This window comes from Triplophysa rosa, linkage group LG10 (assembly GCF_024868665.1).
Source record: "Triplophysa rosa linkage group LG10, Trosa_1v2, whole genome shotgun sequence".
Taxonomy (NCBI): domain Eukaryota; kingdom Metazoa; phylum Chordata; class Actinopteri; order Cypriniformes; family Nemacheilidae; genus Triplophysa; species Triplophysa rosa.
Window position 1 is genome coordinate 17727247 of NC_079899.1, and position 16434 is coordinate 17743680.

The following is a 16434-nucleotide window of genomic DNA, read 5'->3' on the forward strand; positions in this document are numbered from 1 at the left end:
GTTCGCTAGGTTAGGCTTAACCTTACAGAACCTCATATTCATTATTAGTATTTTACTCGGGTTTTATTGTTCCATGTTCCACATCCCCTTAAAAGCCTACTGTAAAAAAACCTTTAGTGCGAATATTAAAATGCAACACTGCCCTCTTATGGACAATATGAAGACTGAATTAGATTTGTATTCTGCAACTCTTCGTTTGCGATGTCGAATTTTTCAACAGTAATTCTGCATTCAAGACACTCGGATTTAGGATAATTCCCACCTCAACATGGAAATAATGTATGGAACGGTGCTATTTTAAGGTTAATAGATAAGCTACTTGTAATGTTTTAATGCTACTAAATAAATAGTAACATTAATGGTGTAATGAGTGCCGATCCTAGACGTCTGGGGGCCCTATGCAAACCTTTGTGAGGGGCCCTTGTCACAATAGTTCAAATTAGATAAGCATCTGTAAACTATAAGAAATTAATTAATTAACTTAAATTAATTTAAACTGAAAGACAAAAACCTTAAACTGACAGTTAGAACAATTAAATATAAAATTAAATTAAATATTTATTCACATGTAAATAATCCTTTACCGAAAGTAACACGTGGCTCTGGAACCATCTGGCTTTTTACTAATTAAATGAGTGATTAACAAAAATAAAGCATGATAAATATACTTTACTCAAGAAAGCTAAGCAAACGAAAAGACATCAATTATTCTCTAAATGTGATGACAAAAAAAATTCATATTATCATGGGCAAACGAAATACAGCTGAGACTCACATGAACATTGTACAGCTGGTTTTGTGACACACACACATGTCTGGTTCACTATCTTCGTGGGGACAGTCCATAGGCGTAATGTTTTTTATACTGTACAAACTGTATATTTTATCCATTAACCCTACCCCTAAACCTAAAGATCATAGAAAACTTTTTACATTTTCAGATTTAAAAAATATTGTTCTGTACAAGCTTTTTTTCCCATGGGGACCTCAATTTTGGTCCTCACGGTGACACGAGTCCCCATGTGTTGGTGTGCATTCAGGTTTAGGTCCCCACCGGGATATAAAAACATGTCCACACACACACACACACACACGCACACACACACACACACACGACTGTAAGTCATTCCCTGTAAATGCTATTGAAGTTAGAATATTAAGGTGTATGTAACTTTAGAGACACTCCCTAAATTCACGACTTTCGAACGTCCACAGTCAAACCAACTGTGTGCCAGTGGACAAATACTGAATTTGTAAATCTGTACTTGCATAATTTGGCAAAACTAAATAAGACTTTGAAAATAGTACAAAAACACACGCCTTCTTGTTCTTTTGCTTCACGTTGTTGCCGTTTTTTTTGCTACAGACGGATAGCTTCGTTTTGAAGCCATGGTCATAGACTATGTCACAGTAATTCAATAAATTAAGTATTCAAAAAGAAATTTCCAAATGATTCCTGTAAAGTTTGTAACAGAACTCTCCGAAGGCAGAAAGTTTAATCCGTGTTTTGTTTACATTATAGTGTTTTTGATTCGATACTCAAGGAGGCCTTGAGTGGTGCAAAAAACTTGCGTAGTTTGCGTATAGGAAGGATTGGCTCTGCATAATGTTACTAAACCATTTAATGTAACTAAATCCAGAGGTTACTTCCGTGTTTGTGGTGGGAAATATCCCAAATCCGAGGTAAAAACGCAGCATTATAAACTGGGTTAAATCCTTTAATCTGATTGGACAATAGCATTCCAAAAGTCAGAGTCATTCTGTTCATTCCCGGTAGACACGCCACTGTTAATTGTTTGGCTTCTTTTGAACTGCTCTGTTTATATAAACAAAATAATAAAGAAATGTCTAGAATGTAAATTTATTGATATTAACTTTTGAAATAAATATAGATGTATAAAAGCTGTATAAGGCCCGATTCACATTTCGCGTCTTTTCTGCGCGGTTTCAGACACGAAATGTGAATCGGGCCTTATACTTACAATTGTGCTAAATGTTCAGACTAAAAGCAGGGCAACAGTATTAGACCTGTTTGTTTTATTTGTGGTAGCAGATGGATGTACAGATTGGACTGTCAGGTGTCTGTTAGCTGTCTGAATACAGGTCTCAATGCAATAATCTGATTAACCCTGAACACATAAACACAGATCTTAACACACTCTCAGACACTTACATAGAAGCACAAACAAATTACACTTACACATAATAAAACGTTTTGATGCAAAAGCTTAAACAACAAGGACATTTGCCCTAGAGCCCCAGTGAAGGGTTCAGATTTTAAATCACTATTGTGGTGTTGGAACTAGCTACCTCACCTATAAATGTATCTCTGGCACATCATTGACACTTTTTATGAACTTTTCCTCAAGAAAGAATAAACATAGATGATATAAAGTGTCTTGCATCTCATATATTTCTCCTTAGGAAATCTTACAAATGTTTCTATTAGTTTCAAAAGAGATCTTAACAATGTGAAAAACTGAGCTCAGATATGCCAAGTATCATTATTAAATATTAGTCAATATTAATGAAGATTTCAGTAAGGAACTCTTATTATTTTACCTATACAATCTACATAAATTTTAAACATAATTCAATGTATTTTCACAAATTTCGGCTTTTATTTAACCTAAGCAATTTTAGGGTAACACTTTATTTTACGGTGCCCTTGTTAAGCATGTTACATGTATTTACTATAGTATTTACTATAAATTATGCATAATTACATGTAACTAACCCTGACCCAAACCCTAATCCTAACCCTAACCCTATAGTAAGTACATGTAGTTGCTTTTTATTACTCAGTACTTAAATGTATAATTACACTGTAACACGGGCACTGTAAAATAAAGTGTAACCAATTTTAGAGACCAAATTGATAAAAACACAACTCCTTCAAGTCTCCTGAGCTATAAAAGAGAACCCTTTGAGCAATAAAAATGCACATCTATGTAGGCTGTATAATGGCATGTTTATGTATTTTGTCACCTTGGAATTAAGGTTCTATCTGCATTCTTAGTTTTGAGCTTCAAAAGTTATGCATTCCATTTGACTTTGTCGGTAAAACCTTTTTGTTTTCTAAAAAAAGTCCCAAAATGTACACAACGTAAAGAAAAAAAAATGCATGATGTAAATAAATTGTCACAGAACAGGAATATGTGAATATTTTAATTTTGATAAAAATGTCAGACAGAACTTTATAATTCCAAGGAGATGACGTGCGCATGCAGGATTTCTGCAGGTGTGTCCGAGAACTGTCAAATGTACAGAATACATATTATGACCTATTACGACCTATTAGACCGTTTCGGATGACGCCTTTTAGTCTGAGGCCGTTTCACCTGATGCCTTTTTGTACGAGACCTGATGCCTATTAGTCTGAGGCCGTTTTACCCGATCCCTGATTGTGCGAGAGCTTAGTCCAAACGCTGTTTTGCTGAGAACTGATGCCTTTTTGTCTGAGGTGCCATGCCGTTTTATTTGATATCTGAGAGTACTGACGCTGACATCCTAATATGCGTGCTGCACTAATGCCTTCAGATGCTCTTTTCACAGCCTTGACTCGACACTGTAATTAATGGTGTTGTTAATCTGTAAATCTAATTTGAGTTGGAATGTTGACAGTTGATTTAAATCACATCTTAAGGTGTAAATCAGGGTTTAAAGAATACTGTATATAGGCCACATGGTGAGCAGGCATTGGTCGAGGCTCTGTTTGTGACCCTTCGGGTTGATCCACATAGATAAAACTTTCACTGGCACATTTGAGAGCATTCGTGTGAGGTGAGAAATCATGATTTAAAACATGGCAAAGACAGAAATGTAGTGCAAGACTACATTTTATGAGAGGAATTAATGACATTGGCAGAAGAAAGGAAGCAGAGAGATGCAGTTCAAGAACACATTCATATAAAGCTACTATATTACAGAAGATTCAAGAGCAGCAAAGAAAACAACATCTTAGTATGACCCCAATACTGCGCACTGAGATGCTGCTGCCGAGTGAACTTCAGGCATTGTTTGGAGAGGAAAAGGATTATTCTTGTTCATTGACTGATATTGTTCAAAGCACAGAGGTAATTATTCTTTTCTATTTCTATTTTATTATTTTATTTCTTCTTTGTTAGAGCTTAATTCAAGTAATTGCAATACTAAGAATGAACCCTTGACATAATCAAATTATTTTAGCTAAATTTAATATCAGCTGAGACACAATTAGACTTGGCTTTCGTTCATTTTTGCTCTGATGTCTCCAAATAAAATTAAATAGTATCAACCATTATGTGTTGCATTGTGCCAATGCCCATAATGTCTGAAATGTCATGAACACTATATAACTATATAAGCACGGCTATACCTGTATAAGCATCACATGAGAGGTTAATTTAGTTCAAACTTTTCCTACTTATTTTTTCAATCATGTTTTACTAGAATTGTTCATTTGTCGCTGTCTATCGGCAGTGTGAGCAGCAGAATACAGCAGAGAGTGTGAGTAAATTCTATGATCCTGACTCTGCCCAGTCATGTGCAGTGTCTCATCTGCAGAGACAGGTGTTGTCCAACCAGGAATACTACACCAAATTACAAGGACTGAAGAGAGAACACACGCGAAACATCGCTGAGCTGGAGAAACTGTACCTGAACCAGCTCGCACCTGGTCAGAACGAAAGACAGCTCGTGTCCAGCCGGTGAGAGAGACAGATGAGCACTGGCAAAGGAAATGAGGGAGAAACAGAGAGGTCTGTGCTAAACTGTATGGGAATAAACCAAACTTGACCTTAGAGGGATAAAAAAAAAAAAAAAAAACTTGCCCATTTACTTGAAGGGATTCTCCACACAAAGATAATTTTTCATCATTTACTGAATATAAAATGAGATGTGGGGCTGGATGTTCACACCGCTTTATGTTAATGGTGCTCTAAAAAAGCATCACAAAAGTATTACAACATTTATTAACATTGCATGAGGCCTCTTGGCATGAGTGAGACTATTCATTATTTACTTACTATTTACTTTTATTGACTCGAACAGGCATCATCATTTTTAACTTATTTTGTCCTCCACAATATATATAATTATAATTATACAGGTTCAAAACAATGTAAGGGCGAGTAAACCATGACAGAATTATCATTTTATGTGAACTATTTTAGGTGAACTAATAATTTGTTGTAATTGTCAACTCAAATACCAAACTTATTCAGACTTTTTCATTTATTCATAACATGCCGTTGCCTTGGAATTATAAGGTTTTGAATATCTGCATTCTGAGCTGAGATGTAGAGCTTCAACGTTTTTGCATTTCATTTGACTGCAGATAAAACCTTCCCCAAAAATGTACACAACATAAGGAAAAAGCATGACACAATGTAAATAAGTTGTCAAAAGGTTGTGATTAACTAAATTTTGACAAAAAATGTCAAAGAGAACCTTACAATTCCAAGGCGACGATTTGTTAATTGTCAGATGTGCTGAAAAATGGAAACAATTTCAAATATGCAAATACTGATCAATAGTTAAAGTTACTTATCTCATGCTCATCTTATTGAATTGTCCCTAAACTGTACGTTCAGATCACAGACGTATAAAAACACAATGTCAGATGTCATGGTCCTGCCTTCTTGTTCAGGATTTTCTAGTCTTGTGGCAGGATCGTGACAGATCCCTTATGTTTAGTGTGAGAAAGTCATGGGGTGTTTATCTTTTGACATGCCATGTGCTTTCTCGTGTCTCATCATTAGCCCCGCCCCTCTCGTTTCCCGTATTGCTTCCCTGCCGTGTCTTATGTTCCTCACCTGCCTCTCGTTATCTTCCTTTGTTTGTCTCCCTTTAAAATGCCCTCATGTTTCATTGTCCTGTGCTCGTTCGTTGTGCTTGTGTTCTATGTGACGTCCAGAGTTCCTTGTACTGTGAGTGACTGTGCCTTGTTTGTTTATTTTGGATTACCATACCCTGCTTTGACGTTGTGTCACATATAGTTTAGTTTTTCTTGCCCCTTTGAGGGAAGTGTTTTGTTCTAGTTTTGTATTTTAGTTCGTTCGTGTTGACACCCCCTCGTGAGTTTTTGTTTGTTTTATTAAAGTCTTTTGTGTTAACCCCTTCATTTCTGTCTGCGCTTGGGTTCTGTCCACCACACCCGTGACAGTCAGATGTCTGACCTTTGACTTCTTGCCATAGTGAACAGGTGGAACTCACGCAGGTTGGCAGCAAGGTGTCAGCGGTCCTTCTGAAGAGTGGTGTATCTAATCTGAATTTAAAGGTCAGTATGACCTTGGGTAGATCAGAATCGAATGTGTCTGAGCAGGTGGAAGATGCTTTAAAGTCACCATGAAATCAAACAGGAAAAGTCTAAGGGCACTATTTTCACGATCTAAGCGCACGGCACAGGTGCACTCAGGGCGTGTCCGAATCCACTTTTGATAATTTAACGACGGGAAAACGGTCGGTGTGCCCGGGCGCATGGTCTCAACGGATTGTCCTGATTCTCTTAATGAGTAATGGGTGTTTTTTGGGCGTAACGTGCAGTAAACCAATCAGAGTCTCATCTCTCATTCCCTTTAAGAGAAAGTTGCGCTCGCGCCATGGCGGATTCGCTACTTAAGCAACTTGCACACAGGATGCGCAATACGCTGCACTGGCTGCTGGGTTCAGCGCAGCCCTTCGGTTTGCGCTGCGCTGGCCAGAGCAAAGTAGGCTTTGATAGTTGTTTTACCTTTCGGTCAGCAGCAAAATATGTATCTGTCACGTGCTAAAAAGCAAGCGATAGCACTAGCCCTGCTAGTTAAAAGAAAGAGAGCAGCAAGAGGCTGTGAAAAAATATATATTGTGCCATTGACTTAAGACCAGGTTTGAGTTGGTTTATGGCGCAGTCTATTTTCAGTTCCTCAAAATAGCAACGCGCCAACAATGTGCCTGAGCACACCTCTTTTTTAGACCAACACGCCCAAGGGCGCAGAAATGAGTGCAAATGAATTTGCTATTTAAACAATGCGGCGCAGGACGGGAAAATGAGAACTGCATCGGGCGGAAACTAGCAAAAACACTTGCGCTGCGCCGCGTTGCGATGGGTGTACAATAGGGCCCTAAGTGTTTTACACAGTGTTGTACACGTCACCATACGGAAAAGAAGACAATCGCAACTTCCGTTTCAAGGAGACTTTAAAAGCAAAAGAAACTTTTAACACTTTCAAAAAGCAGACTTTTAGATATTAGTCATTTAATTGGTTATTTAAAATTGATTACAATTTTGCAGTTCTTGTACTATATTCACCAAAGGTCATTATAGTATAGACACATAACAACTGATTGTGTAAGCCTATTGCAAAATATAAATATTAGTCATCAGTCTAGACCATCTCCATCTCCTAGTAGTGAACTAACTTTTTATTAGAAAAGTAGAGACAGCTTCCAACCAAATTGTATAACCAAGTGTACACTTCTGACATGCACCCCACATTTTTTTCTCAGCAGAGTCCACAGAACTCCTTTGAGGAGCTCAAAAAGTCATCCTGCTCTCAACAGAAACCATTTCACAATCAGGTGAAGGACAGGACCTGGGACACTTCAGACAGCCTGAGACAGAATTCCAAAATAACCGTTCCCAAACCGTTTCACATGATGCTACGCGAGGAGGAGCGAAAGCGACGTAACATGAAAACTCGCTCCGTGATGGCGCTAGAAAACGAAAGGCTGAGGAGAGAACTGGATGAGCTGAAAGAATGCGGCAAAAAGTTTCGGGCTAAACCGGCCCCCGTCTCAACTTACACGACTTTCTGTGACTTCAATAAACGCCCAAATAAGCATCAAAACAATCCGACCGATCAGGGTCACCATGGAAACCAGCGAGGCACCCAATACAGTGCCCCTCCCATCCCCCAGAAACCATTTAGCTTTATCGAAAGAGAGCAAAAGAAAAAAGAGAAAAAATTAGCGGATGAAATAAACAACCTGACAGCCAAAGAAGAGAGAAAGATATTCAAAGCCAGGCCGGGGCCGAAGTCTCTATATAGGTCAAGCTCACCAAACTACCAGATGTACAAGGCAGAAAGTCTGAACACAATACAGCGACAGAATCGTAGACGCTCGACACTGCCCCCTAGCATCCTGGAGGACACGCTGCAGGAAGGAGAGAACGTTGATGAGGAGTATCCCAATGAATTTTCCATCTGGAAATGGAAGACCAAGGGTATGCTCCAGGTGGAGGAAGAATTGGAGAGAAAGAGGAACAGAGAGAGAGATTGGTCCTACATTCATCCCCTACGCAGGGCCAGCTTTTCCCACAGCCAGGAGCTCACACACACCTGCAAAAGTGATTATATCAGTGTTTAAATATGCTTACAGACAGACAGACTACAGACAGACAGACTAAACCATTCAACGGAGAAACAAACAAATTATTAGTCACTATATGACCAGCATTAAAGGTGGAGTAAGGGATTTCTGAGAAACGCTGAGCACCCAAATAAACAATTCTGTGAATATTTGCTAAATGCCAGTTCTCTGTGTGTGTTGATAAAATATTGCACATAGTCCCGGCTGTGTAAAGAGCAAACATGAAAAAGTATTGAACCAATCCACACAACATGACATTCGTAGCCAATTAGAGAGCGAGAGTGAACAAGCATTCCTTAGAATTCACTTCTTAGAATTTGCTTACTGCACCTTTAACCATGTAGATAAAAAGTGGTGTGATAGAAACTGAAGTACAAGTTTTGAGTATTTCATTGTGTCACTGTAGAAAAAAAAGAATGAAGTACAATGAATGTAAAATACACAGCTTGTTTAATAGTCTCTTTTAACTGGTTTGTAAATAAAGTTAGTGAAATTCAGATCAAAAAGACTTAAAGGGACAGTTCACTTTCATTTTTGGGTTAACTGTTCCTTTAAGTTACACATAATGCAGATATAAAATACTATGCCAAATGTAAATAAATGACTCTGTAACCACAGATCTTTCCCTACAGATATATTTTCCATTACAAGGGTGGTATTTCTTTTTAATAACTGACACTTGGCCTAAACATTTGTTATTTAATACACTTATACCACTTATACTGTTCTTTTTCACTCACATACTGTACAAGCACAGAGTCATTAGTCTATATCTTCAGGCTTTAGTCCACACTTCCTGAGTGTACGCCTTACGTATGGTATGGCATCTTGAAGGAACCACTCTCTCCTGTACAGAACCAACATCACGTCCAGCAGCAGACTGTGTTCTCTCCTCCTGCAGAACCCACACAGAACCAACGCCACTAAATAAAGTATGACAGACATGACAGACTTCTCTAAACTCTAAGATGGTTTCTGAGATACAGTACCATACAAAAGTTTAGGGACACGTGACTGTCATGATCATAAATGAAAAACCTTTACATGTGAATGTGGATTGTTTGAAATTAGAACTATCTGGAGAAAAATAAAATTGTGCCAATATATTAATTTCTTTTAATACAAAGCAAAAATGTAATAAACAAAATAATGATAAACTGACGCTAAACTTTTGAATGGTATAGTGTTTTAACTGAGAAGAGGCTTACAACTGCTTGTACAGGTTTTTGGGTTTATACAGATGCCGTTCACAGTCGCTACTGTTTGTGGTTTCAGACTCCATCTCAGGATGTTGAAACTGACTGAAGCAACATTGGCTTCCTGTTGATGTGATAACAGCACATCAATAACATAAACATTAAACGGAAAAGTCAAATGTAAATTTTAGTCTGATATATATACTTATAATTCATAATGAAAATGTGATCATCTGGATTACTCACCTTGCTTGGGACTTGCAGGGCCCTGCTGAGACACATGGTGCGATACAACGATCATCTCAGTATTTGTTGTGACCGTGTGCATATGTGTATCTGTGTCTGCACCACTGGACCCGCTGAAGGGTGCAGAGTTGATCTCCCTCAGAAATGACTTCAGTTTTTGTCTCAAACTGGAATTCTCCATACACACCTGTAGAGGCAATATTCATACAAGACATCTTAATTTTATTTATTAACTTAGAGAAAGTACAAAGGAAAATGTTTACCTTTTCATAGGAACTTTTGGTGTCCTCTAAATGTGACATTAATTCACCCTGTAAACAAAATTAAGTTACAGTTCACATGATCGACCAATAGAGGGCAACACACATCTAATATCACTGTAGTTGCTGTCAAGAGGAAGGCAGTGTCCTCCGGAGGTCGCATTTAATAAAATAATACAATAAACATTCAAATAAACATTTATTCCTTAAGGTTTTATTTCAGAAATGCAACCTTTACATTTCAAGATAAGAATGAAGCTACAGTGATTTCTTCTTAAAGTCCTAGTGAAATAAAAATTGACAATTTTTATTTTTTCACGAAATATTGCAGCGTTTATAGCAAATAGCTTATCAATGTGGGTCATTTTCTTTTTAAAATTCATGTACCCTCATAATCTTCAGTTAAAATCTGAAAATGCACTTCCCCCCTGAAATGACTATCCATCTCAAATGAGGTAAATTAGACGGCTTGGCCGGAGCATCCGTTCACTCCTCCCTTTCAAATGTCGATCTGCTGCCAGTTTCATTTCAAAATCAATGCAACAGCTGTTTTTACACATCCAATCAATTCGCAGTGAAAAACGCAAGCCTCGCCCACTACTTTTCTCCTTTGAAATTACCTTTCACTCGGAAATGTGTCAGAATACGGAAGTAAAAACGATCGCAACTTCAGCAAAAAAACGGAAGTTGCGCTCTTTTTTACGGTAAGCTATTTACTATAAATGCTGCAATATTTCATGAAAAAAAGAATTGTCATTTTTTATTTCACTGGGACTTTAAGATAAGCGAAACATCCTCGATGCCATGGGCTCAACAAATGCGACCTTCAGAGGACGCAGCCTTCGAATTGAGACGCAGCTTTTTTTGTATTTTTGCAGCATATGTCCTCTATGAAAATAATTGTAAAAGTACTGACAAATGCAGTACAGGTGTAAAAATGAGAAACCTTTTCAGTCCTGAGCTGGTTAATGGTAAGAGATGCATTCTCTTGTTTTTCAAGCTCCTCTCTGCTGCTTTGCAGTTCTGCCAGAAGGTTCTCCTTCCAATACAAACAGCAAATATAATAACAGGATCACATTTAGTGCAGATTGGATCAATCTGCATATTGGATATTGTTGCAGAGATTTTTACAATTTTCCATAGAATTTCTAGATTATGCTAGGATGTGTGATATACCCGCTGCTTGTGAAGTGTTGACATGAGCTGGTTGTTTTGCTCTTGTACTCTGTTGAGCTGGACGTACAGTTCTTGAGTGTCCTGGGTCGTTCTCTGTCTCTCAGAATGCAATGTCTCTATCAGGAACTTCTCTCTTTCACGACACACACACAAATCTGCTTTCAAACCATCTGCTTCTGTTTGCACACACACCTACAGTGAATGACACATAGAGACTTTTCAGCATTAATGTTTGTTTTATACACAGATCTCAGGCATTGACACCTGCAACCTAAATTTTAAGAAGGCGCATTTTTAAAAACATTAAAAAAGCATCAAAGGAATAGTTAACCCAATTGTTTGTCATCGTTTTTTCACACTCATGTCACTGAAAAGCTGTGTATGACTCTTTCTTGGGTGAAACACAAAATAATATATTTTGAGAAATGTCTGTGTGCATACAATGGAAGGCCAATGTTATTTGGTTGCCAACATTCTTCAAAATATCTTGGTATGGAATGACATGAGGGGGCATAAATGAGGGGGAAAATGCTTGTTTTGGGGTGAACTATCATTTTTAATCTCTTGCTCTGATGTGTTGGTACCTCTGCAGTCTTTAGACCTTCTGAGACATCTGATGTCCTGCTGTTAGGTCCTGCTTTCTCTGTAAGTCCATTTAATTTTGTTTCCCTGGTTGCTTCATCGTCTCTCTCCTCTTTTCCTCTCCTCTTCAGCTCGTTCTCTAGTTCTAATAGTTTTTGACTCAAAGCATCTTTGTCTCTTCTGGCCTGAACGATAATCTTATCGTATTCCTCTCTGATCTTTCGCTCCCGGCTACAGTTGGGACACTCCACGGCGGTTGAAGATGCTACAGAGGGTTCAAGAGTCGTCATGGAGAGCCTCTCTACAGAATGCCGGGGTCCAGGTGAAAACTCCAGTACTTTTGCATGTTTTTCACTCCCTCCAGCATCATGGAGAACAACCCCAGAGAGGCAGCGAGATAGGGAGCGGGTCAGTCTAGCTGCAAAACAGTTAAAGTTGTCGTTTTATGGTTTTTACTCTATCTGTTTGCTTTTTTATCATCAATATGCCAAGTGTACAGACAAAGGCAACACATTTACAACATTCTTTTTTTCTTGTAGGTAAACAGACAATACTGATGACTCATACTGCAGTCACTTATTTTGTCCAATCAAATGCTCTCTTTAGCCTAGTCCCAACTCTTTAAGGCCCTATTTTAACGATCTAAGGGCATGGTCGAAAGCGCAAGTGGGCGTTTCCGAATCCACTTTTGTTAGTTTAAGGACGGGGAAAACTGTCAGTGCGCCAGGCGCATGGTCTAAAAGGGTGTCCCTATTCTCTTATTGAATCATGGGTGTGTTTTGGGCAAAACATGTAGTAAACCAATCAGAGTCTCATCTCCCATTCCCTTTAAGAGCCAGTTGCGGTCACGCCACGGCGGTACAATCTTTTACAATACAATAACAATCTTTTACATTGTAGTCCATTTATTTTTAATATTTGGCTTGTTTGTGTGTGCTTCTCGTCCCTCTCTGTGTAGTAAGCAGAATGGACAAGCGATGTGCACCCGCCTATAGGCGCATATTACTAATGCGCTCATTAAATAACCAAAACATATTGCGCCATTGACTTTAGACCAGGTTTCAGTGGGTCAGTGACGCAGTCTATTTCAGTTTCCCCAAAATAGCAACGCGCCAACAATGCGCCTGAACACACCTCATTTTCAGACAAGCACGCCCATGGGTGCAAATGCATTTGCTATTTAAACAATGTGGCGCAGAACGTGAAAACGATAACTGCATCGGACTGAAACCAACAAAATACACTCGCGTTGCGCCTGGTGCCGGGTGTACGATAGGGCCCTTGTCTTGAAAGGGATAGTTCACCCAAAAATAATAATTCTGTCATGAAGTACTCACCCTCAAGTCATTCCGAACCTGTATAAATGTCTTTGTTTGGTTGAACACAAAGAAAGATATTTGGAAGAATGTTAGCAACTGAGATTTCTGGGGCACCATTGTATAACATAGTAGAAAGAATTATGTGTTTTTTTGTTCTTTTAAACATTTTTAAAGAATTTAGCAAAACAAACAGTTCTGGGTAGTCAATGGTGCCCCAGAAATCTCAGTTGCTAACATTCTTCCAAATATCTTACTATGTGTTCAACAGGTTTGAAAAAACTTGAGGTTGAGTAATTCATTTTTGGGTGAACTATCCCTTTAAGAGATCTTGTACAACATCTTACTCCTACATTCAAAGGCTAAAGTAGTGAATGGAGCTTAGTTTATTACCATCAGCTTTGTTCCTTTCATCCACAGGTCGAGATCCACGGCTATAACGCCCACCTGGTTCAGTTTGACCTGGTTTCTCTAACTGAGGGAGAAAAGACCTGAGCTCCAGCATTTCTCCACAGTGGCTTGAGCTGGGTTTGGGTTCAGAGGGACTGCATGAGCTCAAGAGGATGGGGAGCGAGCAAGTCTGGGACTGAAAATAGACAAAAAACGTCAGTAAAGTTACATAAGATATATGAAATACATCTAGTGAATTTTTAAAGTCGTGTTTCGTTTTACATCGATTTTTCAAGCTTTAAATATTTGATCACACGTTAAATTGGAATTCAATAGAAATGTGTACACCATTTTTCCAGTTTTTTTTTCAAGTTCTAATATAAATGATGAGTATATTTAGAGCACCGCTGTCCTCCTTCAGCTCATTCGATCCTGCTGAAGTTATTTCACACATTCTGTAGCTTTAGAAACAGGACAGAAGAAGCAAAACTATTCAAACGACGTGTCAAACTGATGAGCAACATAAAAGTTGCTTCTTTCATTTTTACGACTCACTCAGCTGGGAAAGGGCACTTGACATACAAACACTTTCAGGGTTTAAAGTGAAGCTATATATCATGTCAAGTGAATATGTGCTGGTTATGCGTACGAATTTCAGCCGACACACAAGCTTCTCACCCTTCTGTCGGATCCGACCGGAGGTAAAACCTGCTGTCTGTTCAGATGATTCACTTCTTTCTTTCCATTTAGATAAGATGAACACATCTGAAACATTGAACGATGAGCTTCAAATCCGTGTTTCACACTTTGAGGGACACTATATTCTTAAAGGAACCAAAAAAATGAGTCTTTGTTTACTCATTCTCAAGTTGTTCAAAATCTGTATACATTTTTTTGTTCTAATGAACACAGATTAAGATATTTGCATGAATGCTTGTAACCAAACAGTTCTTGGCCAACATTGACTATCATATAAGAAAAATTGACAATGATAGACAAAAGTGCCCCAAAACGGTTTGCTTTCCTACAATCTTCAAAATATCTTTTTTGTGTGTTCAACGGAACAAAGAAATTTACAAAGAATTTTTCCTACTATGGTCAATGGTGGCCAAGAACTGTTTGGTCACAAGCATTCTTCCAAACATCTTTCTTTGTGTTCATCAGAACAAATACATTGATACAGATTTGCAACAACTTGAGGGTGAGTGAATGATCACAGAATTTTCATTTTTGGGTGAACTGTTCCTTTAAAGTATGCCGTGTGTATACCTGTTCAGGTGTGTAATGTAACTGAGATGTATATATGGGCCGTGAAGGCACGGCCATGGCTCTGGAGGCAAACTGCAGAGAGCTGAGAGTCTCAGACAAAGGCGAGTGAGACGACACGGTCACCACTAAACACGTCCGGCAGTTTCCTCCCAAACTAAAGCAGACGGCAAAATAACATTAATCTGATGTGAAGAAAGTGACTTGAATAATGATCACGCTGCTCACCAGTCTCTGAGAGCTCGGGTCAGTTTAGATTCTCTGTATGGTACATGCTGACACCCCACAGAGCTGAGAGCAAAAATCACCTGAGGAGGAACAAAAGAACAAATATATTAAAGGGATAGTTCACCCAAAAATGACAATTCTGTCATCATTTACTCACCCTCTTGTCATTTCAAACCTGTATGACTTTCTCTCTTCCGCAGAACACAAAAGAAGATATTTTGAAGAATGTTGGTAACCGAACATCGGCTGTACCCATTGACTTGCATTGTGTTTTGTGTCCATACAATAGAGGTGAATGGGTGCCACCGTAGTTCGGTTACCAACATTCTTCAAAATATCTTCTTTTCTGTTCTGCGGAAGAAAGTCATACAGGTTTGAAATGACAAAACCTGTATGACTGTAATATGGGTTTAAAATGCAATGATGCTAAAAAAAAACAATGACAACCTTTTCCGCTCTTCCTTTACAGGAATGAAGCCCCCCCAAGCAACTAAAAAGTCCAATATTCTCCTTAAATATGTTTGTGTTTGCTGTGACATGACATCCCCCTTTCCTAAATGGAAAGATATGTTCACATATCCTGTTTCTAATTTCCTGTATATGCAGCCAACACGATGATATGATTAAGCTACAGCTCTTAGACTGATGGGAACAAAATAACCACCAGAGATCCGGATGACACTCAACGCAACGTGCTCTTCAAAACTGTCCTCTATCTGATTGGCAAACTGCAATAAGACAAAGCACAAACATGAAGTATTACAAACATTTCCGAATATGGTGAGGGAGCGTTTTAGCATCTTAGCCTCTTGTGGGTTGTCATTTGTAGTGTTGATCGTTCTCTTCACACCGGGAGACGCAGAATTACGACACTGATGTAACGGTGGAAAATAAAGAAAGCTTGATCAATAATAAAGCAGAACATCATATGTGCTATTTATACAGTTAGAATTGAATGTAAGCAGATGGTTAATTTGAGCGACACCATATTGATATTTTTCATATTTAGGTTATTGAATTACATTTCTTTTATTTCTTTTAAAAGCCTCATTGTTAGAATGTAACACATTTCAGAGTAACACACAAACTTACTTTTCCTGAGCTTGCCAGGTCCACCTAAAATAAAACAGCACGCATGCTTTATAATCTATGGTTAATCCATACACAAACATGGCGCTTGCGACATGTCAAGAATTTGTTTTTAATGTAAATAATATCTAATTGTTGAAGTTATGCTGAGAGGAATCTTTGATGCTATCAGCTTACCAGCGTGAGTTTGCTAGCAGTTAAAACTCCCCCTGCATCCATAAAAAACATGCACATAAAGGGAGGCAGTTAATCAGATTTATATTAACAGAATATCCTTACAAAGCAAAACTGTGAGTTTGCAACATCCTCCTGCAGGGGGTTCTGGGAGGCCCTGTGGGAGGTTCTGGTATGCTC

The 16434-nt window shown here is 38.5% G+C and overlaps 2 protein-coding genes across 9 annotated transcripts in view; one reads left to right on the plus strand and one right to left on the minus strand.

Moving 5' to 3' along the window:
* The first annotated feature begins 3691 nt into the window (after positions 1-3691).
* On the plus strand, positions 3692-8338 carry LOC130560709 (protein FAM161A-like). Of its 3 annotated transcripts, none has more exons than XM_057344695.1 (4): positions 3692-4076; positions 4522-4688; positions 6178-6259; positions 7468-8338. In XM_057344695.1, the coding sequence occupies exons 1-4, from the start codon at positions 3843-3845 to the stop codon at positions 8326-8328; spliced, it is 1344 nt and encodes a 447-aa protein (XP_057200678.1). In that variant the 5' UTR covers positions 3692-3842; the 3' UTR covers positions 8329-8338. The 3 variants fall into 3 exon arrangements, with proteins under 3 accessions (XP_057200678.1, XP_057200679.1, XP_057200680.1); XM_057344696.1 differs by having other exon boundaries at positions 7471-8338; XM_057344697.1 differs by having other exon boundaries at positions 4546-4688.
* Positions 8216-16434, minus strand: part of si:ch211-63b16.4 (kinesin-like protein KIF22) — an 11042-nt gene continuing 2823 nt past the window's right edge. For 5 of the 6 annotated variants that reach the window (XM_057344693.1, XM_057344691.1, XM_057344690.1 and 2 more), the window contains 14 exons: positions 16258-16289; positions 16084-16107; positions 15759-15863; positions 14992-15071; positions 14767-14920; positions 14176-14262; positions 13501-13693; positions 11794-12209; positions 11210-11401; positions 10980-11072; positions 10037-10084; positions 9774-9960; positions 9540-9651; positions 9094-9226 (listed from right to left, as the gene is read on the minus strand). In XM_057344693.1, coding sequence (XP_057200676.1) covers positions 9094-9226; positions 9540-9651; positions 9774-9960; positions 10037-10084; positions 10980-11072; positions 11210-11401; positions 11794-12209; positions 13501-13693; positions 14176-14262; positions 14767-14920; positions 14992-15071; positions 15759-15863; positions 16084-16107; positions 16258-16289 — 1856 coding nt within the window. Of the gene's footprint in view, positions 8301-9071; positions 9227-9539; positions 9652-9773; positions 9961-10036; positions 10085-10979; positions 11073-11209; positions 11402-11793; positions 12210-13500; positions 13694-14175; positions 14263-14766; positions 14921-14991; positions 15072-15758; positions 15864-16083; positions 16108-16257; positions 16290-16434 lie in introns of those variants that run through there. The other variant, XM_057344689.1, reaches the window with a different exon arrangement.